We start from the raw sequence: 26,021 nt of genomic DNA, 5'->3' as shown, positions 1-26,021 counted from the left end.
AAAACTTTTCATTATAAAAACGTCCAATTTGATTAATTTTTGACCGAGTTATAAGCATTTAAAAAAAAATTTACGTAAAAAACGTCATTTTTCAAAAATCTGTATGTGGATCTCCTGAAGAAAATATTAAATTTGTAAAAAATAAAACATAGTTCCAACCCCTAAAGAGAAAATTGATATTTTAAAATAAAATACTTTCTCATGTGATGAGAATGTAAAAAATTCAATTTCCTCCTACTTAAAGAAAGCAATTTTTTATTCGTTGTAAAACGTCACAGAATGTACCAAATAACGAATATGTAACAATTTCCAAAGTAATTTATTTATAATAAAAACTTATACATGATTTAAATATTTACATAATTCATTTGAATAAACAGTAATAGTTACTTTATATGTTCATAACCATACATTGGTGCTTCAAGATAAGCCTTATGCATATCTACTGAATTCCTCTTAATTCGTCTACCAATAGGCTCCAGATCATTGTAACATTTCGTAAATACACGCTCAACGGCTGCACGTGCCTCTTCTTCAGATACTTTACGTACTGCTAATACAGACAAAACTGCTTTATCTTTTACACAATCCTATAAAAATTAAATATAACTTTTTTAATTTTTGTTACCACTAGTATATCTACATGAAATTTGATCTAGATTTAACATTAACTTTATTTTCATAAAAATTGTGTTAATTATGTTATTCTCTGATAAGAAAAATTACCTGATGTGATTGTTTGATATTGATAAAGGACGATGTACCATTTGCGCAAGAACTTAAAAAACTGCAGTGAGCTAAATTTGCAGCACGAATTTCTGTACATGCCAGATGATCAATATTTTTGAAATCAAGATCATTGCGACAATAATCGAACATATGAATCATTTCATGTGTCAATACTCCTTGTATCTTTCCTACTCCTCGAGCAACATTGTGACATATAACTATCTGAAAATATACAATCAAAATACCTAATAGTTTTTTATCAGTAGATTTTAAAATATGGCAATCAGAATTAGTTTACTTGTGTTTACAGAATTTCTGTTATTAGTATACGAATTTATAATTAGATATTTATAAAAATCTATGTCATGAGCTACCTAAATTATTTGTCTTTTACGATAAATACTGACTCAGTTGGTCTATAATTTGAAGAAAGAAAATTACCTGATTCAGCTCAGGATCATATCCACCACTAACGCTGAAGTCACAAACTTCACAGGCAACGTGCCTTCGAATGTCAAATTCACTGTAACAAATAGAGATTTATATATTTTCCATTCAAAAAAACATTAATGTAATCAGACAACTTAAAACTACAAATTCATGGTAAAAAAATCTTGAGTGACACACTTTTATAATTCAACATAAAAAACTATAAAATAAATACATTTCAATTCTACTATAACCAGAATTTATACATTTTAATAAATTAATGAAAAGGATGAAAGAGAAAAACGTACAAAATTTACAGAAATTATCTTTCTAATTTCTGCTAAATTAGCTGAAACTTTAGAAACATTTTAAAAAATTTTAAAACATTTTCCTTAAGATGTTATAAACAAATAATGTTTATGAAAAAATGCTCGATAAAGAATATTTTTGTTCACGCTTTGCTTTAAGTAGATTTAAGTAGTATAGATAAGATGCAATTTAATTTACTGTTTTTATGAATAAATGAAAAGTTATTTTATCTAAACTTCATGTTTTGGGTTTTCAGCAGAACTTTCGTTTGTCCTCTTTATAAAATAAATAAAATATTTTTGAAAAGCCTCACTCGAAGTATATAGAACAAAAATTATGTATCAAGTACTAATAACTTCTAATTTTCAATTTTAACCAATTTAATATTAAATTAATTTAATTTTCAAATGTGAGTTAGATTTAAAATATTAAAAATTACAATCAGTCCATTTCTGATCCTCCAATTTAATATTACTGTCAATCAGTTTTCTTGAAATTGGCAGAAGTAATTTTTCTGTAAGGTTTAAAATTACGAAACTTTCTGAACCACATTTAGATAATACTTCACCTATTTTTTAATTTTTTGCAGCAAATTTTAAGAAGGAAATTGGGATGAGCCTATACAGGTAGATTAAGTGGCCATAATACATCGGTAATGCATAAAGTAATTTTATTTCCCATTTTGTTCAATATTTCAATAATTATTTAAATTTGGGTGCACGAAGTGGTAAAGACTACGATAACTTGTTTTTTTTAAAAACTTAATACCATTAAAATACGCCGTAAAATACTAGTAATTTTTGTAGTTTTAAACCTAAAAATGCTATTTCTTTATGCAAATTTAACATAAATACTAACTTGTTAACTTAAAATGATATAAATAGTAAGTAAAATTGCACTAAAAATTTCAATAAAAATTATGAAAATCCACGAATATTTAAACTCTAGTTTCGAATAACAAAATAATGGGGAAAGTATTAAAAAAATATTTGTACACAAATTTGTCAATGAAAATTGGAAAACAACACAAAGAAACTTAGTTTTGGAGATGAACTTTCGAATAGAATAAATAAAAACACAATTAAAATAGGCTTTGTGTAAAATAGACCATGATTTCTGTGTCTGAAAGAAAGCAGGAAATTTCTTTGAAAAATGCGGCTCATTACTACAATAATTTCTAAACACTTTTAAACCTCTCAGTCTATTGAAGTGTTTTGTTAAAAACACTTCAATAACATCACTTCAAAACATTAAAAATGTATTGTAACTTTTAAAATGAAAATTTACGTACCATCCTGAACTTTTTAAGGCTGATGCCATTAATTTCACTAATGGACCTGAATCAAACAAAATTAATTTTTTTAATTTAAGTATTAATGATGGTAAAGTAAAGAGAAATTACAGAATATATAATTGTGGGAGGGTATTTTTAAATTTTATTATTTTTGGCCTTTTTGAAGGGATCTATTTATAAAAGTGTATTACATTCTCATCAAAAATGAGAAAGTCTTGGATTTGTGCGATTTTGAGAAATTTCTAATTTTGATAAATCTTCACGTTTCATGACCCCCTGATTCCAAAAAAATGGTTTTTAAAGAAGTGTCTGTCTGTCGATCTGTCTGTCTGTCTGTCTGTAGAAAATTTTGTCTCGACGATAACTCGAATAAATTTTCATGAATCAACTTGCAATTTGGGGTGCTTTTTTAGTCCATTAAAATAAAGCCTAAGTTCCTTGGACAGCTCATTTCGTCAAAAAACGACAAAAATACAAAACTTTTAAATTTTCAAAATTTTGTATTTTTTACAATTTTCAAAATAATATTTTTTTTAAATTTTTTCCTTAAAATTTGTACAAAAAAACAACTTTTCCTTAAGATACTTTTTTGTACAACAAAAAACAAAAAAGTTATGAATTTTTTTTTTCAAGTTTTTGGGCCAGGTTTATTTTTGAAGTTTTTGGGTCAGGTATAGCCAAACGGTTTATCTAGAACTAAAAAATGTTATTTTTAATTTAAAATATTTTTACATTCTCATCACATGAGAAAGTATTAGTTTTGATCGAAAATTGATTTTCGCTATTTTTATAAAATCTCATGATATTAACACAGTTGGGCTGGTCTGACCCTTTTTTACGTTTCAATTTTTGGTCCTATGTTGTTGGAAATGGTTTTTTATATTCTCATCACATGAGAAGATATTATATTTGATGGAAAACTGACTTTTGCTAATTGTATATGAAATCTTTGCGTTTTGAGGTTCCCTGAATTCAAAAAACATGGTTTGGCGATTACGTCTGTAGAAATTTGTCATGGAGCCACTCGATTGTTCAAGTTACTGGACAGTTTTTGTCACGGACGCTGATTCTAGGCGGACTGGTAAATAACTGTAAAGTTACTGACCAACGCTCTTCGTCAAAGATTCAAGTTGAATTTGATATTGGCTAGACATAACTTCTGTCTAGTTTTTTTAATGTTACTTTAAAGTACTCCTAGAAATTATAGTTCTAAGTTTGTCGTGTCGATGACACTGCAATAATGTCTAATAACAAGACAGCTCGACTGATTATTTGCTAGAGATAAATTTGTTCTTATTCTTTCCAATATTTTAAAACTTTTCATTTTAATTTGTTATTAATTAAAAATTTAATTAATTTATTATTATAAATTAATAATATTAATTAATAAAATTAATTAATAATAAAAAATATTAATAATTATTAATAAAATTAATTAATAATATTAATAATTAATAAAATAAATTAATAATATTAATTAATTAAATTAATTAATAAATATTTATAATAAGTAGAAAAATTATAAAATTAGTTAAAAATTAATTTTTTAAATTCCATTTTAGTTTAATTATAATTTTCTATTAATTAAAAATGTAATGAATTTATTATTATTAATTAATAATCAATTATTCATATTAAATAATAAAATTAATTAATAAATATTATTATCTTTTGATCCATCCACTTTACTAGAGGGTTACGAGTCCCAATAAGGGTTAAGTAGCCTCCCATCCCCTAGTAAAAATTCAATCTGCAATTTTAAGGGTTTCACATTATTTTTTTTGTGAAACAAAAATTTGACTAGAATTCCCCTACCCGTAAAAAGGGAAATTCGCCCATGAAAAAAATAAAAATAATTAAAAATTTAATTACAGTAATCAATTTATTTATTAATTGTTAACGTTGCAAATTAAATTACTAAAAAGTTATAATAATTAAAAAATCATCTAAAATGTTTTATTACATAGAAAATATTAAAAGTATATACCAATGCTTAAAATCTCTAGTTACGTCACTGAACTGAAACATATGTGCAGTTGTTATTAATTCTCAGTATCCATTGCGTTGAACGGCCGAGTGCGTTAAGCGGTGCGACTTTAGTCCAGCGGGACCTGGGTTCGCTCCCCGTTACCCCCCAAGATTTTTTCGGTGAAATTGCGTTATCATTTTAAGGTTTATATAGATTATAATTGTTTATACTAATAAAAAATATTTGTTTCAGTGTTATTGTTAATAATAGTGCATTAAAAAAAGAAAGATGTTTGAAAACAGTAAATATTTAGGATATTTGAATTTAGAATTTTTTTTTAATTGAATTAAAAATCAAAAGGTAATGTAGAAAATTACATGTAATAATTTACTATTTAAATTATTTTTATATAATAATTCAACTTATTAATTAAAAATTATAAAATATTATATAATTTTTTATTCTATTCCATTTATTATGTATATTTGTGTCACGCTCTGAGGAAAGGTACCTAAGAAGGAAAAAATTTGAGGTTATGTTTTAAATTTTTTAAGTAAAAATACAGAAAGAGAATCAATTATTAATTAAAAATTGTTGGTTTTCAAGTTTTCATTATATTCAAAATATTCAATTAATATTGGTTTAAAATTCAAATAATTAAAAATGAACTTTTAATCAAGATAAATCTAACTCGAACCCAACCTATAATTCGTTTGCTTCTTAGGTACCTTTCTTCGGGTCGCGTCACATATTATAATGGATACAGAAATTTTCCAAAAATATTTTTTATTGAATTTCTTTGGTGCTAAATAGAAATTTTATATTAATTGCATGAAATAAATGTGTTAACTACAGTAAATCTTAATATTAAACAAATTTTCAGTATTTTAAAAGAATTAATTTGTCTAGTTTTTCTACAGAACCGTTGACCAGAATTTATAAAGTTGGGCTAGATAATAACTTGATGAAAAAAGCGTGACACTCCATTCCAGTTATTAGCCAGTTGGCTTGTAAAGTAACTAGACAATTTTAAGCGCGACTGGACAGTTCCTTTATAATAACTAGGACAAATTTCTACTAGGGTATAGGGGGAACGGGACATAATGGCTAAGGGGCGTAATGAATAATTGTAATTTATTTAAAAATCGTAAATCGAAATGATTTCGCTCCAAACACAACTTGATGTACTGCAAGTTTCTACAAAGTTTGATTATTTATTATTCAATCACTATTGTAAGAAATATAGTAGAAAAACTGTATTTCACATATGAAAGTAACTTTTCAAAATTTTCATTTTTTCGTTCTAATTTTTTTAAAATAACTTTAAAAAAGAAACTAAAATCGCGTTTTAAGCTTGAAACTTATTTTGAGGGTCAATTTGAGATTTTTGATTCACACTTACTGTATTGATAAAACTTACAAAATATTTCCCATGTACCCCTAGGGCGTGTTGGCTAATGCAACACGCTATGCATAAAGAGCAACCTACGATACCTACACTGAGAAAACTGGAGTGTCAAATTCGGAGGTTCAAAAAGTGTATGTTTCCTTTGCTTATGGAGAGAGTTAAATAGTCCTTCTAAAATAAATTTTGAATTGATAATGGAAATCTACTTGTATATTCTCTCCCATTATATCTGAGGGTTAAAAGTTACGCAGAAAATGTGTACGATCTGATGCGCGCGAAATTATTTTTCTGACATTTTATGTATTTAATTTAGGGGTTAGGTTGCCATATTTATTCATTTCGCGCCGGATAAGGAAGGGATTTCTCAAGATGGTTAATTTGTCCTTCTGTTATAAACTCATTTTTCCTCCAAGAGAAATGGCACGAATATCTGTCAATGGTGTATTTGAACATTTAGATTGTTATCCAATAGCTAACTCTTAAATATGAACGATTTGTCCCTCCAGATGTTTAGTCCAATACTCCAGTTTTCTCAGTGTACGAAGTGTACGTTCATTGTAGAAACAAATGTGAGAGTAATATAGGGACGTTCGTTTTTTAAAAGAAAGCTGAGATACCAGAGTAACTTTTCTAGGAAATGTCCGAGTAAATCAACAAAGAGTGAAAATTTAGCCATTACGCTCCGGTCTACACGACACAAGAAACTTATAATAATACTAATACTTTAAGAATATTTTAGCTGCTTCTGCAAATCATGTTTCTGCTAAGAGAGTTAGTAGAATTAAAAATAACTTCTCAATTTTATCATCAAGACCAAAAATATACATTTAAATGCACTTAATCTCGCAATCATCAGCAAACAAAAACATGTGATGAGAATGTAATCCTTAAAGTAGTAGTAACTTTAAGAAAAAAAATGTTTTATGAAACATATAATAGGAAACAAGAACACAATATAATAATGCACAATAATTGCAGATCACCGCGAGCGAAGCGAGCCCCCGCGCGAAGCGCGGATGAGAATGTGTCCACGCTTGCGCGGACAGATTTTTTTTTAACACGACAGGCAAGAAATTATTAAATACAATGGCTGGTTTCTACAACGGACTTAATGAGTTAAATAATTATGTCATTAAGAAATAACCTTCTCTCTACTATTAATAATCCATAGTATTTGAGATATCTATTCGCAGTTTGAATTTAATTACTTTGCTCTGCTTTTCTTCCTAATATTTTTGATAATTTTTTTTTCTAAATGTGTTGAATTTTAAAATTAATAAAAAATTTTATTTACTGTTTCTGCATATTATTTAAGAATAACAAAAACATTAATTAACCCTCTCTGTTGATTTATTTTCAGCAATTCTTTTCTTTTTGTAGTGAAAATGGATTGAAAAAATTAATTCAAAATTATTTAACAATGTGCAAGAATGTTATAAACAATTGTTATATGTAATCAATTTGCAAAACATGAAATAGAATCGTAGAAACAATTATTTTTTAATTATATTATGCTCTCTTGTAATCAAAATGTTTGCTAAAGGTTTAAAATTAATTTAACATTATTCAGCAATATTTAAAACTGTTATAAACTGTTTTCATAGAAAAAAGGAGACGCATGCTTATTCCCGAAATCTTTTTTGACCAAATAGTTATTTAATATAAAACTACTTATCTTAAAATTCACATAATTTGCACATTATTTGACATAAATTTCATTGCACACAAAAACCATTAACCATAAATATCATTTGTCATAGAATTCATTAAGGGCATTTGAAACTTGATGACGTCACACATGCTTTGCACAAACTGAAACGTCATCAAGGTTCAAATGCCCTTAAACAGAAATATTATGTTACATAAAACTCAGATAACTTAATTCCCATTTGACATAAAAATTATATAACATAAATTTCTATTGACATAAAAATCATTTAACATAAATTTCTTTTGACATAAAATTCATTTAACGTAAATTTTATTTGTTATAAAATTCATTTGACATCAACTTCATTTGGCATAAATGTCATTTAACGTAATTCTCATTTGACATAAATATCATTAGACATAAAATTAGATTGACATAAATTTCATTTGACGTGAATATCATTTAACATAATTATTATTTAACGAAAAATTAATTTATATAAATTTCATTTAGCATAAATTCCATTTAACATAATTCTCATTTGGCATAAAATTTACTTGACATAAATTTCATTTGGTATAAATCCCATTTAACATAATTTTCATTTGACATAAAGTCACTTGATATACATTTCATTTGACGGATAACTCATTACTAGAGGTGTGCAAAAAGCTCGAAACCCGAAGCTCGAGCGGGTATTTTCGAGCTTTTCATTTTTCGAGCCGAGCCGAGCCTATTCAGTTCGAGCTCGGGCCGAGCCGAGCTTTATAAAAAGCTCGAATAATTTCGGGTACTCGAATTTTTCGGGTACCCGAAACTTTCGGGTACTCGAAATTTTCGAGTACTCGATTTGATTCGAGCCCTTGAGAAAATCCAAAATTTTCTACATTAATTTTTAATTAAATTTTTTTTTGTAAAAAAAAAAATTTTTTTAATTTAAAAGCTCGAATTAAATCGAGTACTCGAAAATTTCGGGTACCCGAATTCATTCGAGTACCCGAAATATTCGAGTACTCGAGTGAATTCGGGTACCCGAATGTTTCGGGTACTCGAAAATTTCGGGTACCCGATACATCGAGCCCGGCTCGGGCTCGGCTCGGCTCGACTCGAAAAAATTGCGGCCCGGCTCGGCTCGGCTATTCGAGCTTTTTGCACACCTCTACTCATTACACATAATTCTCATTTGACATAAATTTCAGTTGTCATAGATTTTATTTTACGTAAAGATCATTTGACATGGAAATATAGACGCGAATTTCAAAATTGGCGAATCACAATGTTGTTGATAATATCTAATTGGTTACTTTTAAAATTCGCGCTGATATTGTTATGTAAAATGTAATTTGTGTAAAATGATTTTTATGTCAAATGAGAATTTTGTTGAATGACTTTTATGACAAATGAGAATTGTGTTAAATGTCTTTTATGTCAAATGAACTGTATGTCAAATGAAAATTATGTTAAATGGGATTTATACCAAATGAAATTTATGTCAAGTAAATTTTATGCCAAATGAGAATTATGTTAAATGGAATTTATGCTAAATGAAACTTATATAAATTTACTTTTACGTTAAATAATAATTATGTTAAATGATATTCACGTCAAATGAAATTTATGTCAAGCTAATTTTATGTCTAATGATATTTATGTCAAATGAGAATTACGTTAAATGAATTTTATGTCAAAAGAAATTTATGTTAAATGATTTTTATGTCAAAAGAAATTTATGTTAAATGATTTTTATGTCAATAGAAATTTATGTTACATAATTTTTATGTCAAATGGGAATTAAGTTATCTGAGTTTTATGTAACATAATATTTCTGTTTAATGAATTTTATGACAAATGATATTTATGTTAAATGGTTTTTGTGTACAATGAAATTTATGTCAAATAATGTGCATATTATGTGAATTTTAAGTTAAGTAGTTTTATATCAAATAACTATTTGGTCAAAAAAGATTTCGGGAATAAGCATGCGTCTCGAAAAAAGAGTTCAGAGTAGAAAGAAAAATTTTATTTTTCTTTATTTGTTTTGTTTATACATATGTTAAAGACAAACCTTTGTCTGAAATTATTTAAAAATTGTTAATAATGTTATAAACAATTTTTATAGACAATTGTTTATAACATTTTAAAAATTGTTTATAAATATTGAAAAAATGGTTGACACATCAGTTTCCACTTTAATGTCAGAAAAAGTTAGCAGTGAAAAAAAAAAATTTTTTTTCTTTCTGAACAACTTTTTTTTATCAAAATTGTTTATAAGGGGCCGTTCATAAACTACGTCACACTATTTTGGATAATTTTTCCACCCCCCCCCCCTACCCACGTCACAAATTTTACATGCTTTAGCGCCATTTTTTCTACAGAACGTCACAAAAAATGAATTCCACCCCCCCCCCTCTAAGGCGTGACGTAGTTTATGGACGGCCCCTAACATTGATAAAATTTTTTAAATAATTTCAGACAAAGGTTTGTCTTTAACATATCTATTCTAATGACAAACAAAGCAAATAAAAAAAGCAAAATTTTTCTTCCCACCCTGAACTGTGTTTTCTATGAAAATTATTCATAAAAATTGTTTATAACATTTTTAAATATTGTTAAATAATGTTAAATTAGAGTTTAAAGCATTATGAAATTGTTTATAACATTCTTAAACATTGTTAAATAATTTTGAATTAATTTTTTTACTTTCAATATCCATTTTCACTGCAAAAAAAAAGAATTGCTGCAAAAAAATTATTTCGACCACTTTTGTCCATAGTTTTCAAATTGTTTATAATATTGTTAAATAACATCATATAACTTTTTTTTGTTGAAACAACATTATTTTATTCAAATGAAGAATAAAAGTTAAAAAAAAAATAATGTTAAAATTTTTAAAAATTATTTTTCCCAATTTGAAAATTCTGGCGGACATTTTTGAAGCACCATTTTGAAATTTGAAAAAAAAAATTTTTGGCAACATGTCTATCTGATAGTCACAACATTTTGGACGCTATATTTTGATATTCCGGATTTTTTCCAAACCGATTTCGATTGAATAATCTGATTTAAAATTAAACACTTATAACTTTCTATTATTAAATTGAAATTGAAATTTTCTCTCAGATTCTGAAAGAGGACACTCAAAACCATAAAAAACCTATATCCAGATTTTTTAAAATTCGTAACTCGTAGAACGGAAAGCTCGAACTTTTAAGTACTAAGAAAACGGTCATTTGGGACTAAATGGGTTAGATATTTGCGTAGAATTTTATTAAATTTTTTTTTAAATATGAATTCTTTTGAAAATTTTTATTAAAATAGTATATATTGAAAAAAAAATTTTGAAAATAATTGAAATTTTGCCAAGAATTTTAATAAAATTTTTAAGAATAATTTAATTTTAGAGAAGAATTTGATTATTTATAAAGATACTTGAAATTCTGACGAGAATTTTTTTTAATTTTTGAACATAATTGAATTTCTGCGAATAATTTGACTACTTTTTAAAATAATTGAATTTCTACAATCATTTGTAACTTCTCAAAAATGCAATTTTTTTAGTATTTTTAACTAAATTCTACGCACAAATTCAATTATTTTTAGTAATTAATTAAATAATAATAAAATTAATTAAATAATAATATTATTAAATAATAATAATAAAATTAATTAAATAATAAGGAATATTTTTTGTACATAATTAAATTCACTAATCTATTCGCAGTTTGAAGTTAGTTGTTGTTTGCTTTTTTGTTGCCTAACTTTTTTAATGATTTTTCTTTTCAAATATTTTCCATTTTAAAATTAATGTATTGAAAATCATTGAATTCTTGCAAAGAATTTTTTCAACAAATTTGAGAATAATTGAATTCTTTCGAAGAATTTTATTATTTATGAAATTAATTGAATTCTTACTAAGGATTTTATTAAAATTTTTGAAAATCCTAATTAAATTCTTTTGAAGAATTTGTTCTTATTTTTTGAGAATAATGGAGTTTTCTTTAATAATTTTAATTGAAAATTTTTATTAAATGAAACATTTATTTATTGAATTTTATTAAAATTTTTTGAAAAGAATTAAATTTTTTCCAGAATTTTATTACATTTTTCTAAAATAATTTAATTCCTTATTATTCAACAATACATAATTGAATTCTTTCAAAAAATTTCTTTAATTTATTAAATATACCCGATTTTATTAATAATTGATTGTAATTAATAATTTTACTATTAATAATTTTACTATTAAAATTTTATTAAAATTATTAATAGAAAATTAAACTCTTTCAATCAATTTTATTAGAGTTTCTGTAAATAATTAAATTATCTTAACGAATTTCTTTAAGTTTTTGTTGAAAATAATGTAGTTTGTTGAATAATTTTAATTGGAAATTTTGAAAATAATTAAATTAAACAAAGAATTTTTTTTTTAACTTTTTAAAATAATCGTGTCTGTTAATAATTATAATTAAATATTTGATTTTTGAAGTTTATTAAAATTGTATTGAAAACAAATGAATTCCTGAGAAGAATTTTTTATTATATATATTAAAAGTAATTTAATTCTTGCGATGAATTTTACCACTTAAAAAAATAATTGAATTGTTTCAAAGATTTTATTAAAATTTTAGAAAATATTTGAATTTTTTCGAAAAATATTATAACGAATTAAGAATAAAATTGAATTCTTTCCTGAAATTTTATTAAAATTTTGAAAATAATTGAATTCTTTTGAAAAATTTTATAACGAATTAAGAATAAAATTGAATTCTTTCGTGAAATTTTATTGAAAATAATTTTGAATTTTTGCAAATATTTTATTATTCAAAAAAATAATTGAATTGTTTCAATGAATTTATTAAAATTTGAGAAAATAATTGAATTCTTTCGTGAAATTTTATTAAAATTTTGTTGAAAATAATTGAATTTTTGTAAAAAAAAAAATTACTACCTATTTATAAAAATAATTGAATTCTTCTGAAGAATATTATTATTTATGAAAATAATTGTATTCTTGCGAAAAAAGATTTCAAAAAAAAAACTTTTTTTTTATTAGAAACAGGTGAAAAAGGGGACAAATCATCAAAAAAGGGGAAAAAGGTAACAAATTATCAAAAAAAAAAGGTGAAAAGGGTGACAAAATTAAAAAAAAAGGGATAACAGGAGAAAATCTAGATATTAAACCATTTTTTTGCAGTAACAAAAATTTGTTCATATTTCCCTCTTGGATTGAGAATTATATAATTTAAATTAAATGAATACTTTTAATAAGAAACTTACTAGTCCTGAAAACTTTGAAGACATTTGTCTCGCACTCCATTCGACGTATATTTTCTTTACCTTCCATACCAATCATTGCTTTTAAATATGAAGGTTTAAATACTGCACCTCTTCTCTCAGGATATAAATCATAACCCCATAAAGATTTTTTTTCTCCATTTTCATCTTTTTGTATTGGAATATTCTCCTTGTCAGTACTTTCACTATTATTAGCGGCGTTTTCTGTACTCATTTTCGTTTTTGCCGTTCTTTCTAGGACAGTAATTGCATTTATTTATTATTTTTTATTTTTTTTTATAAGTAAATAAATAAGAACATGCTCCTGACACTCAAATTTCATATGTCGTACGTCGTACACACACATATATGTATATAGCAGAAAGAATAATCATAGATAATAGATGTAGAAATGTAGTAGAACATCTGAAGTGTGAACTATTTTTAAAGCCATTTCAACAATTCGTTTAGTGACAACTTTTGAAAAACCCGGAAAAATTATTCTCGTCTTTCTCTCTCTTATGGCAGTGGCATAAGTTTGTCTCACTCTACACTTTCCGTTTTTGGAAAAAGAAAGAAAATGTAGAGTGAGACGAACTCATGCCACTTTCATGCGAAAGAGAAAGATGAGAAATTGAGAGTGGTTTTTCCAAACGTCGTGTGATCGTACCTTAATAGTGAAAAGTTATTCATTAAGTTCCCAACCCTGTTGGAACATCTGATTGACAACATCAACAAATAAGTAATAAACTGTCATTTTCGTGATAAATTGTTCTTTTTAAACAAATATATTTTCAAACAATTACCTCTTAAAATACAATTCATCGTCTATAAGTCTGTCACTAAGAAACTTATTAACTGAACTTTGACATAAAAAACTAAGTATTGAACGAAGTAATTTTATTACATCAAAAAACTAAGTTTTAAACGATTGTTACTTAAAATAGCAGAACAACAATGTTTCTGTTATGATTCGCCGATTCGTTTAATCAATATTACAATATTCAAGGAGATTTCTGCCTGAAATTGTAAGTATTAAAATTGTTTTTATATGAAACGCATGATACTATCATTCTAACCTAAAAATAATTATTGTTACCACGAAGACGAACACTGTAAAAAATTTTTCTTGCTCATTCACAGTTGCGATTTGTAATTTTACAGAAAATTGTAGAATGGTACTTTTAAATGTAGCGAATTTGCAACGCCTACTGTAAACGTAATACTTTTAAAGCAACAATTTTACAAATTTTTGTACTTTTACTACTCTAAAAGAGGGTCTGAATATTACCTAAATTCAGTGTGGCAAGATTACAACCGCGGTTGTAATTTTACAGATAGTTGTAAGAAAACAAACATAACCAGTATAGTTGTTACTTGGAATTTAGTAAAATTGCTACTCTGAATGTAGGTAATATTCGGACCCACATTCAGAGTAGTAAAAATACAAGAAATTTTTTTTACAGTGTAATGCAAAAAAATACCATTTTTTACGAAATTAATTTTAAAAAATCTTGTAATTTTACTATTTAAATTATATGATTTATTATTTTTTGTAACCAAAAAGCAATGTCACTTTTATTGAAGGAAAAGATTTTAAAGTTATGTAAGACAACTTTTAAATAATTAGGATTTTCATATTTTTTTTAACCGGAGCTAACTTTTTCTTTAGAATCCATAAAAAAAATCCAGAATTTTTATGTCTTTTTTGTTTTCCTCATAAACTATAAAATTACCACGAATTCTAATAAAAGAAACTTTAATTTTTTTATATTTCTGACAATTTCTTTTTAAACAACTTAATTCTCGAAGAGTTATCATAAAATTATTACTTAGAAATTATTTAATGAATAATTTTACTCAAATATTTCAAAATTAATTGAATTTTAAAAGAGTGGCGTTTACAATTATTTTCATAAATAAATTAACTTCAAACGGTTTCAATTAAAAATTTTATAAAATTTCAATTGTGAATAATTTTAATTAGCATTTTAAAGAACTTAGATTTTTGAAAAAATTTAATAATTCAAATTCTTCTGAAATTAGTTAAATTTATCAATATATGTTTAATTAATTATTAAAAATAATGGATTTATAGAAGAATTTTAGTTAAAAACAGTAAAAAAAAATTGAAGTTTGATGAAGTTACAAATAATTGCAAAAATTCAATTATTTTCAAAAGTAATAAAATTCTTCGTGGAAATTTAATTATTTTGAAAAATTTTTGAAAATTCTCGTCAAAATGTCAATTATCTTTATAAATAAAAATAAAATTCTTCTTCGAAATTCAATTATTTTCAAAAATTTAAATAAAATTCTTGGCAAAATTTAAATTTTTTTCAAAAATTTTCCTCATTTCAATGATTTTTAATATCTACTATTTTAATAAAATTTCCCGAAAAGAATTCAATTATTTATAAAAAATTTTGATAAAATTCTAAGCAAACATTAAATTATTTTTATAAATAATAAAAATTTCACACGAATTCAACTATTTACAAATTTTTTATTTTCTTCGCAATAATTCAATTTTTATTATAAAATGAAATTCTTCTTAGAAATTCAATTATTTTCATATATAATGAAACTCATATCAATTATTTTTAATACAATATTTTAATCGAATTCTTCGAAAAATGAAATAATTATTCTTGAAAATTTTTTATGAAAATTCAATTTTGAGAAAAATTTATATATTCCATATAAGTTATTTATTTTTGTGTTTAAATAATTGAATTTTCGTAGAATTTTCTAATAAAAATTTTTTTAAAAACGAATTTCAGTTAAGATTTTAGATAATAATTGAATATAAAAAGCATTATAACTTGAACTTTTAGAAATAATTGAATTATGAAAATGTTTTCACTTAAAATCTTTGTAAACTTGAATTTTTTATACTTTTAACTGATAATTCTGTAGAATTAATTTTTTTTGATAAAGTTTAATTGAATTTTTCTTTAAAATTATTTCAAATTTTTATTTTCTAAATATTTAATTGAAGAATATCCGAATAATCGAAATTTCGTGCAATTGAAATGTAAACAAATGGGTTTGAAAATTCTCAAGGAACTTTTGCAAAAATTATTAAAAATAATTGATAATTGAATTCTTTTGAAGATTTTTAATCAAATTTTTGAAAATAGTTACATTTTTCGAAGAATTTTCTTAAAATTGTATTAAAAATAATTGAAATCCTGCAAAGAATTTTATTATTTAGTAGAATGGGCAAAGTGACAATTTTATTTTACATTTATTTTCTATTTGACTAGAAAATGGAAAAAACTTTAAACAAAAACTGAAAGTTTATCACAAATTCTTAATATTCCGTAAGTTTTTACTTAATTTTATAATCCACTTTTTCCATTATTTGTTAATAAAAATCCCAAAATTAGGTTGCTTTACTGATAATCTTTGTGATAATATTTTTTTTATTATTTTATATCTTTTAATTGCTTATAAAAATTTATAATAATAAATTTAGACATTCTTAACAAATGACAATAATTTTTGTTATATTTTTGCACTAAATTGTATGCCTTTTAAATTATTTTCTGCAGACAGAAAACTGACAGATTTTAGTATTTTTTACATCAGGGTTGCCACAAAAATTTAATTTTGTTTTTCCATGAATTTTTCCTGATTTCCAAACAAAATTTTGACTTCTTCCCTGACCTTGAAGAATATTCTGATTCACTCTAAAAATTATTAGATACTCAAAAAAAATGTTCTATTACATTTATTTACGAATTTCTTTAATTGTAAATTTTTTTGAACACATTAATAACTTCTTTTTTTAAATAAATATTTAATCATTATCAATTTTCTATAGGAATTAAGATTTTCAAATTCAAACCTTTTAAAATTCAATAACTTATGAAAATGTTATTATAAAACATGAAGAAATTTAAGATGAGAAAATAATTGGATTCTTGCAAGAAATTTTATTAAAAATTTTTTTTAAAAAATGAATTCCTTTGAAAAAATTTATTTCTGAAAATAATTGAATTCTGGAGAAAAATATTATTTTTTTTTTATTATTTATAAAAATAATTGATTTCTTGCGAAGAACTTTATTCCAATTTTTTTAAATAATTGAATTCTTTTAAAAAGAATTGTATTAAAAATATTTGAATTGTAAGTATAGAAAATTTTTATTATAATTGCAATTTTATTAACTAAATCTTGTAAAGAATTTTGTCAACATGTTTTTAAATAATAGAATTTTTAAAAGAATTTTATTTAAATTTTTTGAAACAATTAAATTTCTTAGAACTATTTTTGTTCAATTCTCTGAATATATTTGAATTCTTTTGAGAAACTTCATTAAAAAATTAAAAATAATTTAATTGGTTCGAAAAATTTATAAAAAAATGGTAAGTAATTGAATTCCCTTGAAATTTTTATTAAAATTTTGTTTAAATAATTAAATTCTTTTGGAAACTTATATTAAAATATTAGATGTTAAAAATAATTGAAATGAGGAAAGTTTTTGAAAATAATTGAAATTTTGCCAAGAATTTTATTAAATTTTTTGAAATTAATCGAATTTTGGAGAAGAATTTTATTATTTATAAAGATAATTGAAATTTCGACGACAATTTTAAAAAATTTGTCAACATAATTGAATTTATGCGACGAAGTTTATTACTTTTGAAAATAATTGAATTTCTGAAATCAGTTGTTCTTAAAATTTCAAATTGAATCCTTTGAAGTTCATCTATTATTTATGAAGATTGTAAACGCAACTCTTTTGAAATCCAATTAATTTTGAAATTTTTAAGTAAAATCATTCATTAAATAATTTATAAATAATAATTTTATGATAGTTTTTCAAGAATTAAGTTATTTAATATTTAATAAAGTTATTAAATATTTAATTAAGTTATTTAAAAAGAAATTATTGTCATAGAAATAGAAAAAAATGAAGGTTTTGTATTATAATTCTTGGCAATGTCATAGTTTATGAGGCAAAGAAAAAAGATTCCAAAATTCAAAATTTTCTTATGAATTTTAAAAATTTAATTTTTTTCAGTACTTTTAATAAAAATCCCTGACATTTTCCCGAATTCCCTGATCTGTGGCAACCCTGTACATTTTAAATTCATTTTTACAAAAGATATAAAATTTTTTTGAAAAAATCTTTTTATTTTGTGACTTTAGTAACAAAAGTGGCTGTTTTGCACCACCTGGTGGGGTTTTCCCATTTTGCGATTTTGGTAAAATATAATGTTATAAATTTTTGTGTTCTTATATTTTTCTTTTATTTATAGGACAAATAAATAAAAAAAATTTTTTAGCTTGCAAAATTGTATTTTAAGTTAAGTTTACGTGCTTTCGATTTACAGTCATCAAAATGAGCAACTCAAAAATAAAAACTATAATATTATTCATACAATATCCAAACTAATATTAAAATTTATGTGTTATCTAATTAATTTTATATTCCAAATGACTGGTAAAACAGTTAAATAGTTTTAAGGGGTTATACATAGTCTTGATTTTCAAAAAATCGAATTTTTTTGCAGTTTCTTAAAGTATATATGGGGCATTCCACGCCAAATCGTAAATTATTTTGCTTTTGCATCTCAAATTTTTTTTAAACATTTTTTTTTCTTTTACTTCTCTCTGAAATGAGCTACCTTGATTTTTTTCAAATTTTTTCATAAAGCGGTTCAGGAGGTACAAATTTTTGAAAAATGACATTTTTTTACCTAAATTTTTTTTAAATACTTATAACTCGGTTAAAAATTGATCAAATTGGACGTTTTTATAATGAAAAGTTTTGTTTTCACGCGTAGTTTTTAAAAAAAATATTTTTAAAAATGTTTTTAAATAATTTACGATAAGATTTAAAAATTTTTAAAATAAAATTTCATTTTTAACAATGTATGTATCGATCAATTTTTTCAACATTTTTTGTAAGATACTAGCACTAAATTAACAATTTTTAAGCCTTGTCGGATCGTGGGCAAACGATGGGATCTATTTATTTTGAAATTTTTAATTTTTATATATACACAGTGAAAACGGTAGGCCAAACTTGTCATTTGACCAAATCTCAATTTTACACAGAAAGAAGGTTAAGTTTGTAGAGACTTAGTCTGAAAACACATTTTCTGTGAAAATTTTGTGTGATTTTGTCAAATGGCAAGTTAGTCATTTGGCCACCACTGCGTATATAAAAATTAAAAATTTCAAAATAAATAAATCCCATCGTTTGCCCACGATCGGACAAGGCTTAAAAATGGTTAATTTAGTGCTAGTTTCTTACAAAAAATTTTGAAAAAAATTGATTGATACATACATTGTTAAAAATAAAATTTTATTTTAAAAATTTAAAAATCTTATCGTAAATTATTTTGAAATTTTTTAAAAATATTTTTATTAAAAACTACGCGTGAAACTAAACTTTTCATTATAAAAACGTCCAATTTGATCAATTTTTGACCAAGTTATTAAGCATTTAAAAAACATTTACGTAAAAATTGTCATTTTTCAAAAATCCGTATCTCCTGAACCGCTTTATGAAAAAATTTGCAAAAAATCAAGGTAGCTCATTTCAAAGAGTACTAAAAGAAAAAAAAATGTTAAAAAATAATTTGAGATGCAAAAGCAAAATAATTTCCGATTTGGCGTGGAATGTCCCATATATTTGTCTGTTGTAAAAAAAATGTTTATTAAGATTCAAGGAATATTTTCGAAATTACAGATATAATTAGCAAGGCGGCGTGGCGCCGTACGGTGTGCAGAGCAGGTGATGCGCCTGTAACGAGTTCCTATAGAAATCTGATTCTTTTGTCCCGTCTATTATATTCTACCGTCCAATTTTCGTATACCTGACTATAGATAGGCATTCGTTCCTTGCCTTCGAATAACGGCAAAATTTTAGTACAAAACTAGACTCTGAACTGTCAAGTCGTGCGTTTATATCTATTCAGTTTATATCTATTTTCGTCGTGATTTAAAAAATGAGTCAATCCAAGTGTAGTAGAGAAAAACGAGCACTTACGGGCTTCCATAAATCGCGACCAAAGAAGAGGAAAAACGTTTTCAATCCAAAAACAGCTGAGACTGATGAAAAAAATTTTAGTGCCTGCGCGAAAAAATTCAAAAATCAAGACGAACTCATTGTTCCACGTGATGTGTCGATTGAATATAGAATTTTAAATTTCATAACTGTCTTTGCATCAATCTCGGAGTTTGTAAAATGTAAAGACTGTGGTGGAAATGTGTCATTTAAAACTGATAGTCAAAGAGGACTTGGTTTTAAAATTATTATCGTATGTGACAAGTGTGCGAATAGATGTGTCAATTCGAGTCCCTTAATCGGACATTCTTATGAAATAAATAGACGTTTTATATTTGTGATGAGAGTGCTCGGATTAGGGTTGAACGGTTGTGCAAAATTTTGTGGATTAATGGATATGCCCGGTTTCCTAAGTCAGAGTTCATATGATTCTATAGTAAAAAGTATACACGGTTGTGTGAAAATAGTCAGCGAAAAACTTTTCCAACGCGCTGCAACGGAAGAAAAGGAGAAAAATTCTGAACAGAAGGAGAAAACTGAAGGTTTGACAGTGTCTGCTGATGGTACATGGAAGAAACGAGGATATTCTTTGTATGGTGTGACATCGCTAATCGGCTATTATACTGGAAAAATTCTCGATCTTTCGGTGAAGAGTTCTAACTGCAAAGAGTGCGAAGTTTGGAGTGAGAAAGAAGGTACTGCAGAATTTGAAGAATGGCAAGAATCTCATCAAGATAATTGTTCTGCAAATCAAGAGGGGTCCTCTGGAAAAATTGATGCAGCGGTGGAAATGTTCAAGCGCTCAGAGGAGAAACATAAAGTGCAGTATAAAAACTACATTGAAGACGGCGATTCGAAAATTTACGGCGAAATTCTAAAAGCTGCACCTTACGGTAAAAATGAGGTAGTGAAGAAAGAGTGTATTGTCAACGTCCAGAAGAGAATGGACACACGACTTCGAGAATGTGTTAAAAAAAATTTAGAAGATGTTGACAAAAGTGGTAAAACGAGACAAAGAAACGTTGTTGGTGAAAAAGAAAAACTCCCTGCGAAATTAATCGACAAGTTAACTGTTTATTACGGTTTAGCGATGAGAAGAAATTGTGACTCTGTGGAGAATATGCGTAATGCGATTATGGCAACATACGAACATTACTGTTCTACAGATGAGAATCTACAACATGAGAAGTGTCCCATTGGAAAAGATTCTTGGTGCTCTTGGCAACGCGCAGCAGCTGAGAATGAATTACAATCATTTGAACATGATTATAAACCGTTTCCAACTGAAGTTGCTAAAGCACTGTTACCAATTTATAAAGATCTTAGCAGTGACAACTTATTGGAAAGATGCATTGGTGGCTTTACACAAAACAATAACGAAAGCTACAACCAACTGATTTGGAACATCAGTCCAAAAATTATCCCAAGTGGGGATAAAATTGTTGAAATGGCAGCATTAATAGCATCTTGTATTTTTAACGAAGGGTCAACATCACTATTGTATATTATGAATGCATTGGGAATATCACTTGGACCGAATTTCCATTCGTATGCAGAATGTACATCGAACTTCGATCTCAAAGGAAAGGGCGCATTAGAACACCAGGGAGGTGCATAAGATTAAAATTCTGGAAGCTGCAACTGGAATGGACGACTCACTTTATGGTCCTGGAATAGATGAATTGATGTAAGTTTGAAAAAAAAATCTCAGGGCTCGAACTAAGTCCGTAAATCCCTTAAAGTCCGTAAATTTCCTTCAAGTCCATAAAAGTCCGTTTTTTTAAAGAAGATCCCGTAAAGTACGCAATTTGCTTCAAAAAGGATGAAAAGTTCGTAAATTTTACTATATAATTTGGATAATTTAAGAGAAATTATAAAAGATTGCAGAAAATTAATTATTTTCAAAGGTAAAATTCTTCGCAGAAATTCAATTATGTTCCAAAATTTTTTTAAATTCTCATCAAAATTTCAATTATTTCAAGCCTTGGATATTATAACTTTTTTCGACTATTTTCAAAAAATGCGACTTTTTTCGACTTATTTTCAAAAATTACGACTTTTTCGACTTTTCTTCCAAATATTGCAATAATTTTTAGTATAAAATGCCAACTTATTTCGATTTTTATATATTGTGAAAAATAACTATAGACAAATCTTCAAAAATTATTTTTTAATAATTTCTCTAATTAAATTTTCAAAATTTACAATTAAAAAGAGTTTCAATAATTGAAATAATGTAAAATTTAGTAATTAATTGAAAATAATTGATTTTTTTAAAATTGCAAATTTTTTAAAATTATTGATTTCTCAAAAATTTTATTGAAAAATCTTCAAGTCTAAATTTAAAAATGGTAATTAATAAAAATTAGCTTCTAAAAATTATATATGTAGTAATGATGTTATCACTATCTCATCGTTTTTATTTCTAAAAATTATATTAAAATATTTTTCAAAAAAATTGTTCTTAGAATTTTTGCATTCTAATCTTTTAAAATTCATTTATTTTCAAATACAAATTTCCAAAAATTCAAGTACATACAAAAAATAATAACATTAAAATTTTTTAAAATTATTTTTAACATTTTAACAACATAACAATCATGGTCAAAATTTTTAATCAAAATTCTTCAAAACATTAGTTTTTTTTTAAATTATACAATAATTCTTTTAAGAAATTGAATTCTTTTCGAAAAATTACATTACAATATTTAAAAAAGAAAAACTTTTTCTTGTAATTTTTTTATCTTAATTTTTTAAGATTCAATTAACTTCGAATAAAGTAAATTAAAATTTTTTTTAGATTTATTAAAATTGTAGAGAAATCACGTTCATATTAATAATTAAAATTCTTTAAAAATTTAATTATTTTTTAATAGAATTTACCAAATTTTAATTGTATATAATTGGAAAACTATTATCTTTCATAAATTATTTTTTAAATTATTTTTTTTTTAAATTAATTAAATTGATCAGGTTAAATAGGGTCCTGAATTTGAAATGAAACACTTTTTCTGATCAGGCCCTGAAGTGGTGTTTTAAAAAAAGGCCAAATAAGGTTGTGATCAGGGCCTTATAAGTTTAAAAGAATTTAAGCTAACAAAAAATGTAATTGACAAATGTGAATGATGCAAATTGTTTCATTTCTTTTCAATAAAAAACTAAAATTTTGTTAAAAAATGTTTGACAAATCAAAATTCTGCAGATTTTTTTCTCTATTTTTCTAAATAAATAAAGAAAATTAAGCAAATTTTATCAAAAAAAGAAAATTATAATATTAAATATAAATAATAAATGTCAAGTTATATTTTTTTATTTTTATTGTTTAGAATTAGAATATTATATTCGTACCTTCAGATTCAGAAAAAACATTTTCCAGTTTCATTAAAATCCGCTTAAAAAATTTTAATTTGTTATTATTATTTAATTAATTATTACTTATTTTCTCTGGAACTTTTTATTTTTTGCTTAAACTGACATAAAATGAATTTTAAATAATTGAATGTGGCTTAATGTGTTGACAATAAATTATGTAATTCCTTTTTTGAAGTAACCTGAAACCTGATCAGGGCCCGAAGAGTGGCCATGATAAGTCAATCCTGATCAGGGCCAAACCACAAATAGAATTTACTTAAGGCCATTTCTACACGAGTAATTTTTTGGAAATTAATTAATAACTTAAAAACATGGACAATTACAAGTATTATAAAGCACTGAATTTTTGTATTTAAATAATTGAATTCTCTAAGAATTTTCGGAAAATTATTAAAAATAATTGATTTCGAGAAAAAGTTTGAATAAAAATTGTAGAAAATAATTGAAGCCTTAAAGTCGATCCGACGCCTGTTATCTTTAGAAATAATTCAATTCTTCTCCGAAATTCAATTATTTTCAAAAATTTTCCTCAATTCAATCGCAGAATTTCGATTACTTTTGTAATACAATTTTAATGGAATTCCTCTAAAAATGTAATTGTTCTTAAAAATTGTATTAAAATTCGTCAAAAGAATTCAATTACTTAAAAATTTTTCATAAGTACATTCAATTTTTCAATAAATTATATTAAAAAATTAAAATGTTGCAAAATCAACTTTGGGGTCATATTTTGGTACGAAAATACTATAATATTATTGATATGGAATATAAAAATATCTCTATCGAAAAATTAGTAAAATACGAAAATACTATAATATTATTGATATGGAATATAAAAATATCTCTATCGAAAAATTAGTAGCACGTTTAAGAAATTTTGAGCCTTTTTTAAATAGGTGAACACGATATTTCAAAAATCGCTGAACCAATTTGGCTCAAATTTTCACACAAGCTCAACAACTACATTTTGCTGTCGTTGATCGAAGGTTTTTTAAATAAAGTTAAAATTATTATTTTAATCAGCAATTTAAGATAGTTTTGTTTCATGAAAATGAAATTTTTTCTAAAAAGTTGCCATTTTGTGAAAAAGTGATATTTTTTTAATTCCTTCGATCAACGACAATATTTTCTCATAAACTAACAGAATCTATTTTACTTTTTGATTTCAGATAATTCTGTCAGAATTTATGTTGCTCACCGAGAGAACCATTTTTTTCGAGGACCTTTTGGCAATCGCATTTATAAAGGACAGAAAAATTAATATTTTTGTAAATTAAAAATTATTTTAAAAACACTAAAAGATGTATATATGTAATATAGAAAAACTTTCATTTTAAGAAATAAATATTCCCTTAAAAAAAAATCTTCAAAAACTGAATTTTTCCAAGCCCATCTGACTAGGTACAACCCCTTAATATAAAACCCAGTTGGTTATTTTCCACTTTGAATTTTTCTCTCTATTCTATTTTTTAAACTGAAAAATTGTCGAAAAAAATTATTATTTTTCAAACAACTTTATTCAACTTGGTAATTTTAGCAATGCTAAAGGTATTGTTAAATTTTAAACAAAGAAATAATTTTCTTTATAAAAACCGTGATATAGATGTAAGCTTAAAAATTTATTCTGTTTAAAAAAAATAAATCTATATCAGCTCCTGATTTAATTTTATACAATCGATTTGCATATCATCAATAATAATTAACGACCCATGTTGACAAAAAAGTTGTTCCGAAATGCGATTAATAGGGATGATATAAAAGTATCGAAATCGTATACATTATATTTTGCAATGTCCTACAAAGTGGTCAATTTTCTTTTTTCTTTAAAAACAAATTCAATGTATCAAACACTATATATTGCTTCTAATTAATAAAAATACTAATATTTATATTCAAAATTATAAAGTTAAGAATAATATACTAAAGTCAAAAAAAAATCTAAATAAATAAAGATTTACATTCTCTTTCTTCTTTTTTAAATTTTTTACTAAAAGCATTATAAAGACTGCACACGAATATAATATAAGGTTTTGGACCCGAGCAACAGAAAGCTTTTTTCTAAAAATAAATTTTTAAAATATACCTATTAATTAAAAAAAACTTTTGAATAATTGAAATTTTATAAAATTTAATTGATTTTTTACATTATTTAATAGAACAATTTTTTAAAATCAACTTTTGGAGACTTTAAATTGCAAATTTTCAAAATATTAATAATTTTTAAAATTTATTGGCAATAATAAATATTATTAATAATTTTCAAATTCTCAAAAATTTTAATGAAAAATCTTCAAGTGTAAATTCTAATAATTACATTAAAATATTTTTGAGAAAAATGATTCTTAGAATATTTTTATTATAATATATAAATTTTTCATTATAATTTTCATTGACTTGTAATATCTAAAAAATCAATGTTTTAAACATAAATTTTAGCCAAATTTATCTTCTGAAAAAAAAAATTAAACTGAAATTTGTATTTTGCACATTGATTTTTCAGGCATCAGGGACTAATGAAAATGTCTGTACAAATTTTATTTGTGGTATTACTTTCCGGTG

General features: G+C 24.6%; 2 protein-coding genes across 6 annotated transcripts in view; one reads left to right on the top strand and one right to left on the bottom strand.

Moving 5' to 3' along the window:
* Window positions 1-300: 300 nt before the first annotated feature.
* Window positions 301-13,451, bottom strand: LOC122511973 (mitochondrial inner membrane protease ATP23 homolog). The gene is made up of 5 exons (XM_043627569.1): window positions 13,067-13,451; window positions 2,759-2,804; window positions 1,171-1,252; window positions 727-951; window positions 301-590 (listed from the first exon to the last, which is right to left on the bottom strand). The coding sequence occupies exons 1-5, from the start codon at window positions 13,296-13,298 to the stop codon at window positions 387-389; spliced, it is 789 nt and encodes a 262-aa protein (XP_043483504.1). The 5' UTR covers window positions 13,299-13,451; the 3' UTR covers window positions 301-386.
* Window positions 13,452-13,753: 302 nt separating this feature from the next.
* LOC122511972 (GPI mannosyltransferase 2) overlaps window positions 13,754-26,021 on the top strand; it is a 34,300-nt gene continuing 22,032 nt past the window's right edge. Inside the window, exons 1-3 of one of the 5 annotated variants that reach the window (XR_006302574.1) lie at window positions 13,758-14,091; window positions 19,773-21,777; window positions 24,632-24,825. The gene's annotated coding sequence lies outside the window, so the exon portion shown is untranslated. Of the gene's footprint in view, window positions 14,092-14,264; window positions 14,283-16,352; window positions 16,390-19,772; window positions 21,778-24,631; window positions 24,826-26,021 lie in introns of those variants that run through there. The other 4 variants (XR_006302576.1, XR_006302575.1, XM_043627567.1 and 1 more) reach the window with 4 other exon arrangements.

This window comes from Leptopilina heterotoma, unplaced genomic scaffold, assembly GCF_015476425.1.
Source record: "Leptopilina heterotoma isolate Lh14 unplaced genomic scaffold, ASM1547642v1 Lhet_92, whole genome shotgun sequence".
Classification (NCBI taxonomy): domain Eukaryota; kingdom Metazoa; phylum Arthropoda; class Insecta; order Hymenoptera; family Figitidae; genus Leptopilina; species Leptopilina heterotoma.
This window is presented reverse-complemented; position numbering and strand designations above follow the sequence as displayed.

Excerpts from the sequence above, each read along its gene's own strand:
- LOC122511973 (XM_043627569.1), bottom strand. The coding sequence starts at position 13,298 with ATGAGTACAGAAAACGCCGCTAATAATAGTGAAAGTACTGACAAGGAG. Across the intron at positions 952-1,170 it reads ATGATCCTGAGCTGAATCAG|ATAGTTATATGTCACAATGT; the intron begins GTAATTTTCTTT and ends GTATATTTTCAG. Across the intron at positions 591-726 it reads ATATCAAACAATCACATCAG|GATTGTGTAAAAGATAAAGC; the intron begins GTAATTTTTCTT and ends TAATTTTTATAG.